Raw genomic sequence first — 18,821 nt, forward strand, 5'->3', positions numbered from 1 at the left:
CCTCTTCAGATCCGGGAGGACTGGAAATAAGTTGAGCCCAGCCTCCTTCCCAGTAATTTCATTGCTTTAATTCAGTAGCTGCCTAATTTGATCAGAACCCCGGGAACCAAATAATTCCTATTAAAATAACATAACTTTCCTCCCTCTGTTTTGATCCAGCCTGATTGCTTTTGGCAGCTGTTATTGGAGAACTTGGTCCTCAGCTATGAAAAGTTACTTTTGGGTTCATAAGGGAGAGCCTCCTCTCTGTCTGGTGAGGGGTCCCTGGGGTGCCCCCCGTGCTGAGCTGCCTCAAGGTGCTCTCTGTGCGTGTGACATGCGTTTGGCTCGTGGTGCTTGGCCCCCACCTGTGCTTCAATCCAGCAGCAGGCCAGCAAGCAGGCACGTGCTCGAGTGTCACTCAGCAGCAATCAGGGCTAATCAGTGGGGAGAGAAGCGACGTCCTCGTTTAGTCCATGTCATGTTAGATTTAGATTACACCGGCGCACGGGAATCTTTGTTTAAAAACTGCATTATTGAATGTTCCAATGGAATCTGTCAGTCCCACACCTCCTCCCTTGCCTCCTGGAGCAGCTTGCACAGCTCTTCCTGGGCAGCATCCCATCCCTGGGGATGCTGGGTGCCCTGGCTCTCCTCTGCAGCCCTGGGGCATTCCCCTTCCCATGGCACAGCTTTGGCAGCCCCTGAAGGGCCAAAAGCTGCACAGCCCCTGCTCACAAGAGTGATCCCTTCTCCTTACAGAAAGTGTGGGTGCCCTGATGGATGAGCCCAAGTGACATGCCTCTCTTGTCCCAAGAGCCCTTACCTGGGAAGTAATAAGGGATCCTGACTTTGGCCCCCCAGCCTGGCAGGGCCCTCCCAAGGGAAACAGGGATGTGAATTTTACACAAGGTGAAGAAATTGGGCAGGGCACTGGTTCTGCTCAGCATTTATTTCTTCCAAATTTCTTCTCTCTCTCTGAGCCAGACTTGCAAGGCCATGCAGCACTTGGCCATGTGTCCAACACCAGCTGGTCAGGCTTCAGAGTAGTATGGCATAGCTGTGGAGAGACTTGAGAGTCTGGGGTTTTTCTTAACCTTCTGTTTTGACACTGGCAATGATCTCTCTGTATATTGTTGATACAAGGAAATACTTGATACCAAAGTGCAAAGGTACTCCAGTTGTCCCTGCCTTTGCCAGCAGTGGAAGAGCTGCTCTCAAGGTCTTTCCAGCCTTTGCAAAAGTCACTATAAGCTTGAGCACAACCTTTGCTTGAAAGTTCCTGGGCTCAAGTGATCTAGATCTTTAAAGGGCTATGGAATTATCTAAATGGTAGATACTTCTATATCATCGTTTCTATATACTCATCCAGTTCAAAGAAAATATGTCTAAATATATTTCTTTATTTATGCATTAAAACTCCCATGCCCACTTAGCAGTGGGAAAGACTGAGGAGCAGAGATGCCAGTTGTCTGGCCAGTCAGGGATGGTCATGTCAGCAGCAATCTCAAGGCAGAGCCAGGAGTGGAATAATGCTCAGTTCCCAGCCCTGTGCCTTAGACTCCCTCTCATGAATGTGCATCATTTCCCAGTTACCATTAAGGAATGCTGGGCATGTATATGGGATGTATCATGTCTCAAAAATAGCTTTCAGGGCTAGAGTAAGCAGATTCCTTACATTTCAGAAGGCAGCCTAGGCTGCCAGTGCTTGTATGTGGGCATGTGCTTCTGTAAAGGGCATATCCATATGCTAATCTCCAAAGCCAGAGTGTCTTTTAGCCAGAAGTCTTCTCCACTTGTGACTGACAGCTTGACAGTGCTCTGGAGAGAGGAACTCATTCATGCTCTCTATTTACTTTGTTTAGCCAGGGTTATATCTTATTAAGCCACAACAAGAAAAGGATCCCATTTTAATTGTTGTTTTAATTTTTTCCTAGCAGCATAGTCTCCAAAATGGGTGACCTTCATGCAGATACATGCCCGCTCCAGAAATGGATGGAGACAGGATAGCTTGAAGAGTGTGAAATGGCCTTCATAGCAATCTTTCATGAATACATTGCTGGTTTCAGTCCAATTTATTCAGCAAGTGTCAGGGAATACAAACTGGTCCATGGTTGGTTGGTAGTTTTGCAGCATTGCCTAGGTGATGAGTATCTGCCTCTCTGATGGTGTTACAGGGCCTTTCCATTGCCTGCTTCAGCTCAACAGATGCAGTGGCCAGATTACACCACAGAAATGGACTTTATCTAACTTCGATTTATAATGTGTCCAAGAGGCCACAGGGAATGTCTAGTTCCCGTTTGATCCCCCCCAGTCTGAAGGAGGTTGAGTGGGCAAGCAATGCATGATGTGGGAACACAGCTCAGTGCTCTCCTTTCCCTGGAAGAAATACAATGAGATGGGGATATGTTTAGAGTATTTTGACCCCAAGAAATGGCCTGTCACGTGCCGGTCTGAAAGTGCTTCGCAAATCACTGCATCTCAAGTCCTGGGATGGCCCTGCAGACGTAAGTTGAGGGACACAGACTGAGACGGATGTGGGGTGAAAGTTAAGCAGTGAGCATGGCAGAGACGTGCCCACGGCTGCAGAGCCCAGCAGTGGCAGGACCATAACCAGGAGCTGCTCAGCCCCCTTGTCTCTCATAGCTTTAAGGGTCTGAGAAGGCAGAATGAGAGCATGGAGTGGTTTATCCAAGAACTTCTTCTCTTGCTTCCTGCACAGTCCAGCACCTAGTGGGTATCAGCTGTGGCTGTTGCTACAGCCCAAGCAAAAGCGTACTTGATCCTCATTCCTCCCACCCAGCCTTTGATTTTACCTGTTGTCTCACCTGCTTGCAGCATATTCTCTGTACCTCATTGGCTCCCTGGCACCAGGAGCAGGGTACCTTGGTGCAGCAGCTGGCACAGCAGCCCCAGCTTGCCTGGCCTCAGCAGCCTCTGTGTGCTCCTGCAGCCCAGAGAGGTTCCTAACACTCAATGGTAGCACATACCTAGGTGCCAGAGCAGACAGGGCCTAGGGGATCCCTCTCTGACCACCTTCTCCTTCCCAGGGAGGAGGTGGAGGCAGCCCAGAAGGTCCTGGCAAGCTCTTTTCTCGATAGGCACAGCCAGACCTTATCAGGCTTAATTGGAGTTGACAGCAGGGAGTCCAGGGTGCAATCCGCATTGAAAAGTAGGTACTGATGCAGATACAAACAGAAATCAGGCTAGTTAATAATTAAGCTGCAGCTTGGCGGCATTCACCTTGACAGACTTGACCTTCCAAATTAAAATCTCTCTCCCAGCATACAATCCCCCCATGCTCACTCCCCCTTACGTTGTGTTCTATTTATCTTAGCCCTTCGTAGTCTTCTTTGCAGGCTGCCATACTGGGGTGAGGTGTCACACACATCACAGATGTCCTGTCTCTGCTTCCTGGAGGAGCGCTCCAAGACCCCAGCCCTACACCAGACTGTGTGGGAGTATGTCCCACACTTGCAGCAAGCGAGCAGCCTGATGGATTGCAAGGATTGATGGACTCAAGTGAGGACAGCAACCTCCTGTGGCTCTATAGGCAGGCTGGTGCACCCTGTGCTGGCTGAAGTGCTTCCCTGAAATGCTGGAGCACTGGGATTGTTCTCTGCCACTGGGTTTTTTGCAAGAGTTTATTCCTTCTCAGCTGTTTGGTCAGTACACACAGGCTCAGCTCAGCCCTCAGCATCCCATTGAAACAGGCAGACCCAACAGGCTTGGAGCAGGCTTAGGATGGGATCTGGTGTTTTACAGAGGTTGACATTGATTCCTGCCCCAAGATGTGCATGTTTCCTAAACAGTAGGTGGGCAGAATTGATGGGATCATGTAGGGGCTTCATATTGCTCTTTGAAGGTGCTCAGCCCACCTTAACTGTATGGCAAGTACAGGTTCTGGAGAAAAAATATCAGCTGGGCTCCTAAATTTGTCCTTCCTGCTACTGCCTTAATTTCAGAGGCCAGTCAGCAGCCTGGTATTTAGCACCTATGGGTCACTTGCATAAGTGCATTGAGCAAGATCCAGTACAGTACTGACATGGGAGTCTTGTGTTTTTCTTCTACATTAGGATGGAGCCTCAGGAAAAATACAATGGCAGCTTAAATGTTTTCAGATGCACCTTTGAAATTTAGGTTTAGGTTAGGTTTCTGTGCTTTGCTTTCCTGTTGCATGTTCACAAATGTGACTGCATTTTAATGAGACATTAGGAATTACCTTCTTTCTTCCTTATCCAAAAGCTTCTACTATTAACATTTCTATGAGGTACCCATTTGGACGTGCTCCCTGTGCCTGTTCTCCTGTGGTTTGCTTGCAGCTGACAGTGAAAGACCTAGCTGGGCAGTCATGTTCAACCATCTGTCCCCACAGGATGCCCTTTGATGTGCCATCTTGGGTGCCCATGTTCTTCTGTCTGCACCCCAGTTCACTGTACACATGCAAGAGGAGGTGACATCAGTGCCTCCTTTATTCATGTCTCCTTGGGTGTGCTGTCTGTAGGCTGAAGGTCTCCATTGCCAGTCAACTTGTCTGTTCACTCCAAGTGGCTTACTTAGGGCTTGAAGGTGCCTCTGGTGGCACTTAGTCTGCTGGCAAGGTGCCTTCTGGAATAGCTGGACTCCCACCACCTTCACTTTGTGGGGTCTCCGGTCCCGTGCTCATGCTAGTAGAATAGCATCTAGCATCAAGCCCCTGGGCTGACATACACTCTTGGACATGGTTGTGTTGCTTGATTTACTCTAAGAGCTGCCTGGCAAGCGATTGCCTTGGTTGTTGCAACAGTAGGTGATCCACAGGTGGCTTGCAGAGACAACAAAGCCACATGCTAGAAGGTGCGAGGTTCCGTGAACATTCCCATGCAGGCATTCCCATGCAGCCTCCCCCACAGCCCTGGACGTGGCACACACAGAGAAGAGACACAGGAGATCTTCCTCCTCAGGGAGGGATTCACATCTTTCACTGTCCTGCCTGATGCAAGTACATAAACTAGCATAAGCAAGATGCCAGGTTCTGGGATAAGGCTGTGTTGAATACCATTTCCTATGGAGATAAGAAAACTTGCTGCACTGCATGTGCCTACAGACCTGCCTGCAGTTCAGCCTTGCCTAGAGGCATAACATTTGTGTGAGACTCTGTGTTCTCTTACCATGCCAAAGGCTTTTGTCAAATCAGTTAGATTGGGGATTGAGGTTTCATTGCATCATTTCTCCTGGAGTTAAGCTGAGGAAATGCTCCCTGATATTCCCTATTTTTCAGAGCATTTTCTCAGATTCCAGACATTTGCTTTCTGCGCTCTGCAACTGCAGCCAGTGGGCAGGAGGCTAAGGGACTGCATCGCCAACTGTGACCGCAGCTTTTGAGATGTATTTATTCCAGGGAAGGTTATAGTGAGTCAGACTGTCACCAAGTCTGGGCTTTGCAACCCTGCTGGGATGGCTGTAGTGCTTTTGTTCGGTTCTGTCTTGTCAGCACAGGTCAGCATGTGCTCAAGCTCATCTGCCAAGCTGAGTTTTGTGGAGCTGAGGGTGCCTTCACCCCTGACCTTCAGGTTATGAGGAGCTCAGACAGAAGCAAAGTCATGTCATATGTGCTATGGCAACTGATGTGTGAGCATTTTCATCGATGGACTCAGCTTATCTTCACGCACTCCCAGGTAGAGCAAGACACTGGACTTTCTTGTTCTGTGTCTTAGAAAAAGAGATGTCCATGATCTCTCACTCCTTGTTCCAGTGAATATGAGTACCTTGCATCTTGTTCTTGATAATCATCAGTTCATGCCTCCAAGTGTAGTGTAAAGCAGAACATTTTCAAAGAACCGTGGAATCATAGAGTCATTAAGGTTGGAAAAGACCTCCAAGATCATTGTCTAACCTTTGACCAAACAGCACCATGTCAACTAAACCATAGCACTAAGTGCCACACCCAGTTGTTTCTTGATCTCTTCGAGGGATGGTGACTCCACCACCTTCCTGGGCAGCCCATTCCGATGCTTAACTACCTTTTCAGTGAAAAGGCGTGCCCCCTGCATGCCCCAGCATCCTGCATTGCCTTTCTTCTTCTCCAGGTGCTGTGCTCCTCTGTCTGTGCAATTTTTTTCCAAACTTACAGGGATTCCTGAATCCAGACGATGCTGTCTTGGAGCTAGGCAGTGATGGTTTTGATGTACGTCATTGATTTTAAATGATGGATGCAACTTTTCTGTTTCTGTGATGGGTTATAATAATGTCACCTGCCACAGGAGTTACGTTTTATAAACTCTGAAGGTCTTGCAAGGCTTACAGCCTTTGCAGTCAATCTAACCAGGCAGATGAAGAGAGAAGTCAGAGTTTATAAATAGATTTCACTGGGACTGCATAATTTCTATGTGAGTTTTAGTGTGTAGTGTGAGATCTGCTGGTGTCCACATGGGATCAATCACATCTGAGGCATTACCTGGGCATTTGTAACCTCTGCAGGAAACCTCAGGTAACATCTGACCCACTGCTTAGCCAGAACAAGATGCTCTGCCTTTGCGATATGTCCTCCCAGGTTCTAAAGAGCTCCACCTTGCACTCCCAGGCTCAGCTGGGCCCTGTATTGCAGCTTGTACACCCTGACTGATCAGGCACCAAAAAGCCAGGGGAAAGCCAGCCCCTTTCTTGAGGTGTCAGTTTTACAGAGAGCCCGTCAGCATCTTCCTGCACTTGGGCATGTGGGTGGAAGACAAAACCTGGGCCAGGCCTAGGCACCCTTCCAGCTCGTTGGGATGCTCCTTCCCATCTGGGCAACCAGAACCCTCTTGAGGCACCTTGCTGGGTTAGCTGGGTCATCAGCGAGATTGAGCCTGACACAGGGTCATCTCAGCACGCTGCTGACCCAGGGTCCTGGTTTAGTTTCCTTCAGCAGAAACTAAATACAGAATTACAGGATGGAATATGTTGGAAGGAATCTTAAAGATCATCTGGTTTCAACCCTACTCCCATGGGACACCTTTCCCTAGGTTGCTCAAACACCACATCTAACCTGGTCATGGACTTCTAGGGACAGGGTATTCACATCTTCTCTGGACAACCTGTTCCAGTGCCTTAGCACCCTTGCAGTCTTATGAATAGGAAAAACTACTTGTTTCATTACTTCTTGTTCATTTTTCCAATTCATATGGGGTTTACATGTGGTTGTGACTGTGTGTGTCTGAGTTAGATCAAGCGCTGAGTGGCACAAGGAGCCAACCATGATTTTCTACTCAAAGGGGGAAAAAAGGCTCTGTCTCTTGTTAATTCAAATGGGGGAGCATGTCAGGGTGTTAGAAGTGTCTTAAAGGGCACTTCTGCCAAATGGCAGAATGATTTAGTACCTCACTCTCCCCAAAACTGTGGCTGCTGCAGGGGAGATGGGAGACAGTGTGTCAACTGAGAGCATCAATGCAGACTGAAGAAACATGCAAGAGGGTTTTTTTTTTGTTAATAAATTAAAAACATGTCGCTTATGTTCTTGGTGACTGATATTCAGAAATCTTGGTCCTTTGTTTCTGTGGTCAACACCCCACCACTGCCCCCCAAACTGCTGTGTGAACTTAGCAAGCTGTGAGGGGGCTGCAGAAGCCCATGCTCAGGCCCTGCAGACAAGCCCCCGTGGTGCCCTGGAGGTCCAGGGCTGCTGCCCACAGCTTGGAGTTGGCCTTGCTTTCACAGAGGTGGCTGAGAGGAAGATGACAGTTGAAGAGGAGGAAGCCAAGAGAATTGCAGAGATGGGCAAACCAATACTCGGAGAGCACCCCAAACTGGAAGTCATCATTGAGGAATCCTATGAGTTCAAGGTCAGTGGGTGTCCTAGGGGTCCATCAGGAGGGGAATGCCACGTGGCACTGTCCAGGAGCCTTGGAGAGCAGGACTGAGGGGGCAGCATGTGCAGGAAAAGGGTTGTTGAGAGAGGAAAAGTATGTAATGCAGTAAAGGAGAGAGGAAAAGTATGTAATGCAGTAAAGGATGGGTGAAGTCTACAAGAAATGTCAAAAGTAGCAGTGGCTGGCTGCTGGGGGTGGAGGGAGAAAGGCAAGAAGGCCCTGCTGGAAGCAGAAGAAGCCAGTGGGCAAGAGGATGGAGGAGCAGAGCTGTCTCTGGTGAGGCAGGGTTGAGGGAAGAAGGAACCTAATCAGGATTGAGGTGTGGCAAACAAGCTGGCTCTGGCGAGGTCTGGATCAGCCAGTCCAGCGAGAAGGTGGCCTCAGCCCTAGTCATGGCCTAATCTAGCTGGTAGGAGAGTGCTTGTGACACTTCCATAGTTTGGAAAGGGTCTGTGAGACCACAGTGCATTGCAAGATCATCCTTGCCCACTTGCAGTTGGTTTAATTGCTGTGCATTTTATTCCCACAACAGAGCACCGTGGACAAGCTGATTAGGAAGACAAACCTGGCTTTGGTTGTAGGGACACATTCCTGGAGGGACCAGTTCATGGAGGCCATTACTGTGAGCGCAGGTGAGGGGCACATCAGAAAATCCATACTCACATCCGCAGCATTCATGCAGACTGGAATGACAGCATCTCCCTGCTCAGTCATGCTCAGCTGTGGTGACCCATCAGCAAAGCCAGTCCAAAGAGCTCCTCTGCTCCAAATATAGTGGGCTTTTGCAGGTACATTAGTGAGGAGCCCAGGAGATCCATCTTCTGGTGCAGAGCCCTCCAGAAGGCCGGTTTTGAAAGGCTGCCTCTGCTGGCAGTGCTCCTGCTGCTTCGGTGATCTGATGAGCAGTGTGCAGGCAGCAAAATCCCATCCTGGCTGGGATCCTGGCCAGTGCAGGTAGCTCCTACTGAGAGATGTCCTGGCATAGCCAGTAGAGTTCCTGCGAGTGAGGAGAGTTACCACATGAAGACTGGAGATGTTGCCTCGCCAGGCAGCAGCTGGTGAAGGAAAAGGCCCAGAGACTTGACAGCTGTTGCCTGATGAGAGAGCTCACTGCTTTCAGAGCCAAGCAGCGGTGGGGAAGGTATTTTCGGCATGTCTATGCCGTTAATGGCAGTTGGGCATCTTTCTGAACCTTTCCTTGATGGTTGGTTTGGCATCTGCCCCAAAGGAGTGCTTTTCACCCAGCTGTATAGGAGGGAGTGGATGGCCCAGCCTGTGCTCTGGAGCAAGAGGATCAAAAGATCTCTCCAGTTTCCCAATTCTATTACTTTCTGTTAAAACATCACTTTGCCTGTGTAATTTCTTCATGCCACTCAACTGTGATCTCCACAGGTTGACTACCTCCTGTGTGACTGCCTATGGACAGGGACAGGGCTGCCCCTCTGTGGGTGCAACACCCCATTACATCGCTCCCCATCCCTGAGGGCTCTGGGGTGGCTGGGAGACATTCTTTTTGCCAAGCCTCACCCATCACTGAAGGATCTGGTGTGCCTTGAATTCACTGTCATGGCCAGCACCATTCCACCTTGTCCCAGTAGAGCAGAATCCCTGGAGCCTTGGGGTGGAGGAAACAAGCACAAGCTGCCCCGATGGAATGAATGCTGGACCTCTCCTTCTGTGTTGTTTGCAGCAGGTGATGAGGATGAGGACGAGTCTGGTGAGGAGCGCCTGCCATCCTGCTTTGACTACGTGATGCACTTCCTGACAGTCTTCTGGAAGGTGCTGTTTGCCTGCGTGCCCCCCACCGAGTACTGCAATGGCTGGGCCTGCTTCGTCGTCTCCATCCTCATCATCGGCATGCTCACGGCCGTCATCGGCGACCTCGCCTCCCACTTCGGCTGCACCATTGGCCTCAAGGACTCGGTGACTGCTGTCGTCTTCGTCGCCTTCGGCACTTCTGTGCCAGGTGAGGTGGCCATGGGGAGGGGATGGGGTGGGAGGTAAATCCTCTGGAGATGCTCCTAGTTTCAGGGAAGAAGCTCTGTCATGGGATGGGGTTCAGGAAAGGTATCCTCAAAGCCCTGTCTCCAGGCAAGGTCTGCACCTTGCTTTGTGGCAACGTGGGATCTCTGAACCTAGGAGGGGACTGTGCACCTCTTGCTCTGTGTTCTAACCTGGTTGGTGACACACCTGAGCCTCCCTTGTTCCCCAGGCAGAAAGGGTTGTCTGTTTCTCCTGTTGGACCCCCAGTGATTTCTCCTTCTTTCCTCCCTCAACCCCAGACACCTTTGCCAGCAAAGCCGCAGCCATCCAGGACATGTACGCTGATGCCTCCATCACCAACGTCACAGGCAGCAACGCTGTCAACGTCTTCCTGGGCATCGGGCTGGCGTGGTCAGTGGCAGCGATCTACTGGGCGTCGCAGGGGCAGGAGTTCCAGGTGTCAGCAGGCACCCTGGCATTCTCTGTCACCCTCTTCACCATCTTCGCCTTCATCTGCATCAGCGTCCTCCTCTACCGCCGGCGACCCCACCTTGGGGGGGAGCTGGGCGGCCCCCGAGGGTGCAAAGTGGCCACGACATTGCTCTTTGTCAGCCTCTGGCTGCTCTACATCCTCTTCGCCACCCTGGAGGCCTATTGCTACATCAAGGGGTTTTAGGCGGTGGAGGGATGGTGCTGCCAGGGGAGGGACCCCCTCCTCTGTTACCTCACCGGACACCAGTCCTGGAAGCGCAGTTTCACTGAAGAGTACGGCTGTCTGTCAGGGGCTGCCGCTGCCCAGACGGTCGGACAGCTGCGTGCCAATAAGGGCAAAACCATCACAGAGTGAAAAAAACAAAAGAGACAAAACCCATCCAAAAATGGTACAAAAGAAAGCAACAATGGCAAGTGTTGAAATAAAACACAATAAACCCAGGCACTGACCCTATTCAATGAAATTATGAAGTTTCAATCATCTCCAAAGGCCACCTCTCCCATAGGGGGTCATCTCCTTTCCTGCCGAGCACCCCTCCACTGTAAGGAGATGTTTCCTCATTTTTACTAGTTGAGAGAAGTCTGGTTCAGGAATTTGTGGGGGTTTTTTTCTTTTTTTTTTTTCCGTTTGCTCGTTGCTTTTTGGTTCTGGGAGAGCGCGCTGATTCTTTTTTCTTTTTTTTCTTCTTTTTTACTACTTAATCTGAAAAATGTTTAAAAGTTAAACTCAAAGCTTCAAGCTGCCGTCAGTGCTGGAACTGAATATGTGTATTTCTGAAGCCACAAAAGACTGTGATACAGTCAAAAAACTTTTTCACTATTACCCGTTTCCTCCCCTGCCGCCTTCCATTTCTTTCTTTTTTAAGAACATCACAAGACTGATATATTTTTAATACAAACACAGACACACAGTCACACACATTTAGTGACAAAAGCTGGAGCATGTAGCATCTCAATCACCTGCCTGGGCTAAGAAAAAAGGAAGGAAAAAAAGCCCCGACCCTCTAATACAATACGTGTCATGTATATTTTGACTATGGCATTTCTCTTTGTATCATTAACTTTGAGCTCGTGGTACTGCAGGGAGAGAAAATTATGTTAATTTACAACTGTTAAAGAAATAAAACATCCTGCCCTGGGGGGAGCAAGGGGGACAGGGAAAACAGCACCGGCTCCTTGGGATGGCAGTGGTGGCAGGTTTGCTGCGTGATCCTCCTGCTCAGAGGTGGAAATGAATTCAGGAGAACCTGGATAGTGTGCCCATATTTTCCCCAGCACCATTCCACCCAGAGCTGTGGCGTGGCTGCCCTTCCATTCCGTTGCTACTCCATTTTTCACAGCACCTGCACCTCGCTGGTGGTCTCCAGGCCATTGACAGGTACAGGCTTAAAAACTGCCACCCACGTCAGGACTCCTACATCATCTCAAGTACCTTTTAGAACACCAGACAGACAAAAAAGCATCATTTTAATTTGAAATGTATTTCTTTTTAAGGATAAAGAAGAAAAAACCCACCACCATGAGAGTATGTCATGAGTTACATCAACAGCTGCAAATTGAAATGTTGGGTTGGTAATAAAATAAATAAAAACTATACCTATATCTATATAAACAGTGCTATCTAGAAACATATTTCTTAATTGAGAGCCCTGTTAGAGAATGTTAAAATCCTACTCTTTGTAAAGTGCTTTTGAGATGAAGAGAATTTCTTCTATCATGAAACAGGTGCTGTAAAAGGAAACCATCTTCATCAAGTTCCCTAAAATAAGCCAGACTTTGGGAGGCAGCAAGTAAAAGAGGGGCTTCCAAAAGGTACAGTTCTGCCTGCTGCAGTGCTTTTGGCTGCCCCAGGAGGCAGGAAGGAGGTACCCAGGGACTAGGGAAAGACCAATGGGAGCAAGATTGTCATGGACAAAAAGATGTAACATTGTAGCAGGTCACTAGATGGAGGCAATGATGGTTCTTAAAACACAGATGAAGTATTTATTTTCATACAAATGTTTATCAGATATCTATATAGAAATGCATGAGGCAGAGAAGAGGGATCCTTCTCAGATGAGCAGCCAGAGCTTTGTTGGTGGGAGCCCATAATGAGTGAAAGCCACTAGGTTTGAAGCTACCAAGTATCTGACCCTGCCTCCTTACCCTCCCTTTGCCTTTGGGGAAGGACCTGAAAAAGATGGGCAAGAGACCTCAAGGCCGGGCTCCCACTCAGCTCGCTGGTCCTTCTGGCTCTGGTGTGCCAGCAGCCGCCAAGAGCAGCTGCTGCCACTGCCACATGGCCCATCAGCCCTAGAGCTCATATGTGTGACACTAAAGGAAAAAATTACAAGAGTCCCCAAATGTTTTTTGTGGGGGTTTAATGTGCAGCTCTCAAGGGGAGATTGGTGTTGTTGCTGTTTTTAATTGGGACATACAGAGTCTGTGGAGCTTTTATTTTGCCCGTGCCAGCATAGCCATCCCTGGCTAAAGCCCAGCGTGGGGTGCTGCTGTGCTCTTCTGTGCTTGTGCTGTATCCACCGTGTGCTTCTTATCCACTTCCTTCTCCAGCTGACTGCAGGGAAGGGGTGTAGGGTAGGACTGGCTGCCATGAGGGAACTGAATGGGGCCCGTGGTGCCCTCCATGCAGAAGGGTGACCTGCACCAGGTCTGTGACATGTTCTTTTTATTTTTTTTTATTCCAGTAAAAAATATGCAAGCTAACAAACCCACAACAGGTTTGGTGCCTTTGGGGATTTTTTTTTTTTTCTGAAGTTGTTGTTTCTGTTCAGGTCTTGCTGTCTGCTTGCTTATGTTTTCCTTGGGGCCGCTGCCTGGACTTGGTTGCAATGGCTCTGGCTGGTTTGCCCCCCCACCCCACCACCCCAGCCCTCTGGTTTGGTGCTGCTGGGAGTACCCTGCAGCCCTTGGCCCTGTCCAGCTGGCAGAGAGGAGGTTTTGCTGCTGCTTTTGTTGCTGATGATGTTTCCCCTTTGTTTCTCCCATCAGCTTCCCATGGCAGCCTGCAATAACAGCTGCTGGCCCGTCCCAGAAGCCCTCATGCTTTGGGCTGCACATCTTCCCTTTCTGCCCCCCTCCCTGCAGCACTGCTGTGGTTGAGAGTAAATAACTCATTCTGACATCAGGAGGGAAAAGCCAAGGGGATCAAAGGAGCTGCTTTGTCCCTGGGGCCTACCATGGTATGGGGACAGTCCAAGGGCCACGAATGGTGTGGGGCCAGTTGTATCTCTGGCTGCCTTCCCATCTCTGTTGCCACAAAGGGCACCCACAGCACCCCACAGGTTTTGCTGTCCTAGTGATGCTGCACTGCATGGGTGCTGGTCAAAAATCAGCCTTTGGGTGAAGAAGAGTTTGGCAAAGAGACACTCACCTATCCCCCAAAAGCTCTCCAGGAACTGTGTCCCAGTTCTGGCCAGTACCATGCTGCCTCTTCACCCAGTGTCATCACTGACTGATTTTTTCCACTTCCATTTGGACACCTGAGCCTCAAATGCCCTTTACAGTGGCCCTTGAGCTAGAACTGTTCCTACCTGCCCTCTGAAGCAGAGGGGGAGGTGGTGCAGCCTGTACCCCAGTCTCCCATCTTTGCCTGACAGCATGGGTGTTATGGTAACTCCAGTTATGGGGTTCCAGGGGAGACCGGGGCTTGGGCACCTCACAGTGCAATGCAAAATGACCAAGTGGGGTGGAAGAATTCCCGGTTGGGCTCACTCATAGGAAAGGCAGCCCTGGATGTTGCTTTCTTGGGCAATCAAAGCTTGGCAAAGCAAAAGAGAGCACTGCCCTAGTGAGTCCTGCACACTCCCACCCCCTTCCACAGGCCTGTGGGGTCACTTCCCACCTCTTGCCCTGCTGGAAAGTTCCTGCCCAAAGAGAGCACACCTGCTCCTGACCTAAGGGCAAACACACAAGTTCCTGCTCTGGCTCTGGATTGTCTTTGACTCCAGTGATGGGACCAAGAGGATTTTTGGGGAGTGTTGGGGCTCATTGGGGCTCTTTGGGGCTTATCTGCTGCCACTGCTGCACAGAAGTATCCTGGTTCCCACAGGTTCGGAGGCTTAGATCCCAGACCAAAGGGGGCCAAGCCAGAGAAAGCTGGGATTAGTAAGAGGAGTGTGTGCAAGCATCAGGAATCTGTTACGGTACAGTACAGTGAGAAATGGAAGTGTTTGCTAGAGATACTGACCAAAGGTTTTAAGTTAGGAAGGAGGCATTTGCATTGGAGTTTGTTGCCTTTCGGGCAATTACTGTGGTGTTGGTGTGATCAGGACTCTTCTGGACAAGCTCAGACAAAACACAAAAATCTGTGATGCTTATTTCCTCTGATTCCATGGCTGGGACTGCTGGACTGCTTTGTAGGTCACTTGTCGTCCCTGGCACGGAAGGAGTCATTTAAATGAGTCATTTAATATACATAGATAATTAACACCATGAGTGAATTTATCACTCCCCTCTGCCTTCCCTTCACCCAGGAGGTCTGGGCTTTGCCCAGAAGTAGGTGGCCAGGGGCAGACCAGTCCCAAGGCCCCCAGGGCATCCCTGCAGGTGGCTGGTGGGGTTTGCTCATATCTTTTGCCCCCCTACCAACAGCAGATACCCTTGGTGCCTTTTCCACACTGCACATGTGCCCTGGGGTGTAGTTTGAGCTTAGACATGGAGTCTAAAGGCATGATGAGAGGTGGACGAGCTCAGCAGATGCTCCCACTGCACTTAAATGTAAGCACTCACCCATGTCCCAGGCTGCACCATTGCTGTTGCCATGTACATGGCAAGCTCAGTGGGAGCTGTGGCTAAAAGAACAATCATGATCTACCTAGTACTCATTGCTGGGCATGCACTCAGAAATCAGCCCAGTTTCAAGAATACAATAAAACCTTCACAGGCCTAGGAAGTACTTTGAAACGTGTGAAATTTGGGTGAATTAAAGAAATAAACCCTTCAAACAGATTTTTTTTTTTTAGGGTGTAAATTGTGAAGTTACAAATACTTTCCTAGGAAGATGCCTCTGATATTGAAGAAAATAAGCTTCCGTTACAAAAATACTGGTTCCGTCCCATGGGAATTATGAGTACAACCTGTATGCATGAAAATGTATAGGGGGAATGTAGGGGGAATAAAATCTCAACACAAAAGCTTCAAAGGTATTCTCAGAAAGTCCCCATGGCACATCCTTGGCAATAAGGATGTTCATATTGTAGACAGCACCTTTGTGTCTCTGTTAACACAAGGGGTGTCCAAATAAGCTTTTCAAGCTACCAAAAGAGATTGGATTGCCTCCTCTTCTTATGGAACATCTTGGGCAGAAACTAAAAGCAAAGCCAAATGCGGGGTTTCTGTTGGCATTGCTATTTTTTTTTCTTCTTGTTTCATTGACAAGGGCATAGAAAACAGGTCACTCCTATCCTTATGGTAAGAGGATTTTGTATGTGGCACAGTCCTTCAGGTGCTCCCCTTTTTCTTTTCCTAGCCTCTGAGAAGGGATTGCTTCTACAGGATTGATGCCCAGTGGGTCTCACTTTGTGTTTGCACATTCTCACAGCTGCCTCATGGCAGGGTTATCCCATGCCTCTGCTGAAACTCATCCTGTTGACTGGGATTGTTTCTTCAAATTATCAACCACCCATGTTCTACCCTCCATAGGTGCTGACAGACACATCCCCCAGGCCCCCCAGTACCCCACCCCACAATGGGTATCACCAAAACAATTTCTAAAAGTTACTGCTGAAAATACTGAATAGATCTGGACTCTGGACCGTAACTGGGAAGATCTCCCCAGAAAGCTCTCTGACTTTGACATTGAATTCAACGTATTGTGGATGTAAATAGGCTGCAGTTCCTCGGTTCACTTACGAGAATGTCTTCTGGGACAGTGCCAGAAGCATCTCCAAAGTCAAGACATATCACATCCAGTGCTGTTCCCCCCTAGCCACGAGGCGAGTTATCCTGTCAAAGAATGGAATCAAATTAGTTTGAAATGCTTTGTCCTTAGTGAAACCTCAACAAACCCTTTCCTGCCATTTATTTACAAATTTATAAATCTTTAGAGGATTAGAGAATACCTGGTCAGTAGCTTGCTCCTTAAGGTTTTCACAGAGAGATATTAGGTCTGTGATTCTCTAGGTTTTTCTTCATCACCAGCTAGGTGATGTTGCCATGCTCTCTTTAAGCCCCCTGGCAGCTCACGTGTAGTCTGCAGTGCACCAGCACCCATCCCACATTTCGTATTTTTTCTTCTCATGCTTCAGGCTGTTGAAGAGCTCTTGATCCACTTTATTGATCTCTACTTATACTCCCTTCATTTCTCTTGCAGCAGGATAGTTTCTTATTTGGACTATGACTCCTTTTATCAGTCCCCAGATCCCTATTATCATTTAGGACATCTCTTCACAGATCCTGCCTATGAGTTTTCTGAATTAATTTATACTTTATGTTTTGGTTTTTTGGAGTCGAAGTACTTTAACTCATTTTACCAAGGTCTGGTATCCAAGTGCATTTTGAGGAGAAAAAGCTTGCAGCAGAAATCTCAACCCTTGTGTTAGCACCCACTGCAGAAGGCAAGGGTAGCCCAGGTTCTTGGTAATAGATCTCTTGGGGCAAACTGGAGTGAAATGACACTGAGTGAGTGGTGTTCATTAATAGACACATGCAGGGTTTATTGTAGAACCATTTGGTTGCATTGTAAAACAGCCATTTTTGTTATTGTTATGTATAGCAATATGGCAATACAAAAGCATAAAAATACTGCTTAAGAAAACGGGTAAGAAAGAGAAGGAAAGGATAAGAGTAGAAATGCCACCTGCAGGCCTCACAATGAGACTTAGTTGTAGCAATTTTCATGTTTCTTGGTCAAAGTGATAGTTGCAGAATGGATCCATCGTGTGGTGGGGGAATTCCCCGACAAGTGAGAAATCCCCAAAATACACTATCTGCTGGGTTTATATTCACTCCAGTTCAGGTAGGAACACCCAGGAACCTCCCCTGAGGCAGGGAGTTTCAACTGGATGATGTAGTGTTGTGGATCAATTCAGGAGTCTTTGACACCTTCCAAGACAATACACCTACCCATAACATCAGGAAGTTGAGTCCATTATGGCCCATTAGGGCCCATCAGCAGAGATGAAAACCCTCAGGCTGTGTATGAATGTCCCAGAACTTCCCCAGCTGGGGAGTTATCTCAGCTGAGTTCACTTGAGTAAGGACAAAGAGACAGTATCCTCCTCACACGGTTTGCCTCTTTCCTTATCAGAAAAGAGCTGACACAGCATCTGGCTGAAGAGAGAGAGCTATTTCTGACTTGGATGTTCCCACTCTGAGCTGGCAGCTTGTCTCAGGAAGCTGTATGAAGGTGGCTGAGGCTGGATTGTTCACCTGCAGCTTGCCCCATGATTGTTGGAGACATCAGCATTCCAGTCTCTCTTCCAGTATCTCTAGTGAATACATTTTTCTCCTAGGATAAAGGGGATACAACAGTATCCCCTTTATCCTAAGTTCCAGTTACAGTCCAAATTCCAGTTAGCAGGCATATTTGGGGAGGAGTGGACTTCTGTGATCGCAGATGGACAACAAGGTTTCTTTGCAGTCTCCTAGAGTGGGCAAAAGTCCTATGGTAATTTTTGCAATGTTTAAGCCATTAACTCAAAACAATTTTAACAGCTCCAGAGATGCAAAAATTCACTTTCATGTTGGGCTGCAGGTGAACAAATCCAGCCTCTGCCACCTTCATACAGCTTTCTCTGAGACAAGCTGCCAGCTCAGAGTGGAACATCCAAGTCACTTCAGAAACAGCCTCTCTCTCTTCAGCCAGATGCGGTGTCAGCTCTTTTCTGGCAGGGTGAAGCCAGCAGGAATCCCTTCAGTGGTCCCAGCCAAAATCATGACTGAGGGAGATAGCAGAGGCACTTTGTGCTATGCAAGGCCAGAGCTGTGCTGTGCAATGGGACAGTGGACACTCAAACCGCAGTTTTTAAGTGCTTGAAGCACAGCACAGACATGCTACAGAAAGAACTTGTTTCGCCAGAGTCCTTTGCTCACACACCATAAAGCAATGAGTTAAGGAGCTGTTTTATACTGGGATTGAATTTTTTTTTTATTTTAATAAGGTGAGCTGTATTCATCTGTACTTCAGACTCCCACATCTTGCACCAAGAGACTTCTCCGAGGTCCAAACTAGGGCCACCTAGTTGTGAGTCGTATGCAGGAGACCTGAGCTATTCCTGCTGGCACCAGAGAGGAGGCAAGGTGTGGAAACTTCAATCTCCACTGGAACCCAAGCAGCTGCCTCTCTCATTGCCCAGCGTAGACCCTGTGCCTGCAGCACAGAGCAGGTCTAGCTCAGCTGGGGGCAGAGGGCCACCCACCACCACTGCCTGGGTTGTGGGTGTGGGCTGACTGAGCACATAGGGCAGGGGGAGGCCATGGCTCCTCTGCCTCAGCTGAAGACCCTCAGCCCAGTCCCAATGTGCTGAAAGAAAACATAATGTGGAATAAATGTTCTTTTATGCCTTTGCAGAAGATGGGAATATAGGTTTGTGCTACAACACA

At 48.6% G+C, this 18,821-nt stretch overlaps 1 protein-coding gene across 10 annotated transcripts in view; it reads left to right on the top strand.

The window, feature by feature from the left end:
* SLC8A3 (solute carrier family 8 member A3) overlaps window positions 1–17,617 on the top strand; it is a 121,588-nt gene extending 103,971 nt beyond the window's left edge. For 6 of the 10 annotated variants that reach the window (XM_038139552.1, XM_038139553.1, XM_038139559.1 and 3 more), the window contains 4 exons: window positions 7,654–7,778; window positions 8,338–8,437; window positions 9,496–9,771; window positions 10,088–13,786. In XM_038139552.1, the coding sequence (XP_037995480.1) occupies window positions 7,654–7,778; window positions 8,338–8,437; window positions 9,496–9,771; window positions 10,088–10,464 (878 nt within the window). In that variant the 3' untranslated portion in view covers window positions 10,465–13,786. Of the gene's footprint in view, window positions 1–7,653; window positions 7,779–8,337; window positions 8,438–9,495; window positions 9,772–10,087 lie in introns of all 10 variants that reach the window. The other 4 variants (XM_038139554.1, XM_038139555.1, XM_038139556.1 and 1 more) reach the window with 3 other exon arrangements.
* Window positions 17,618–18,821: the final 1,204 nt, after the last annotated feature.

The sequence above is a fragment of the Motacilla alba genome, chromosome 5 (genome assembly GCF_015832195.1).
Source record: "Motacilla alba alba isolate MOTALB_02 chromosome 5, Motacilla_alba_V1.0_pri, whole genome shotgun sequence".
Classification (NCBI taxonomy): Eukaryota; Metazoa; Chordata; class Aves; order Passeriformes; family Motacillidae; genus Motacilla; species Motacilla alba.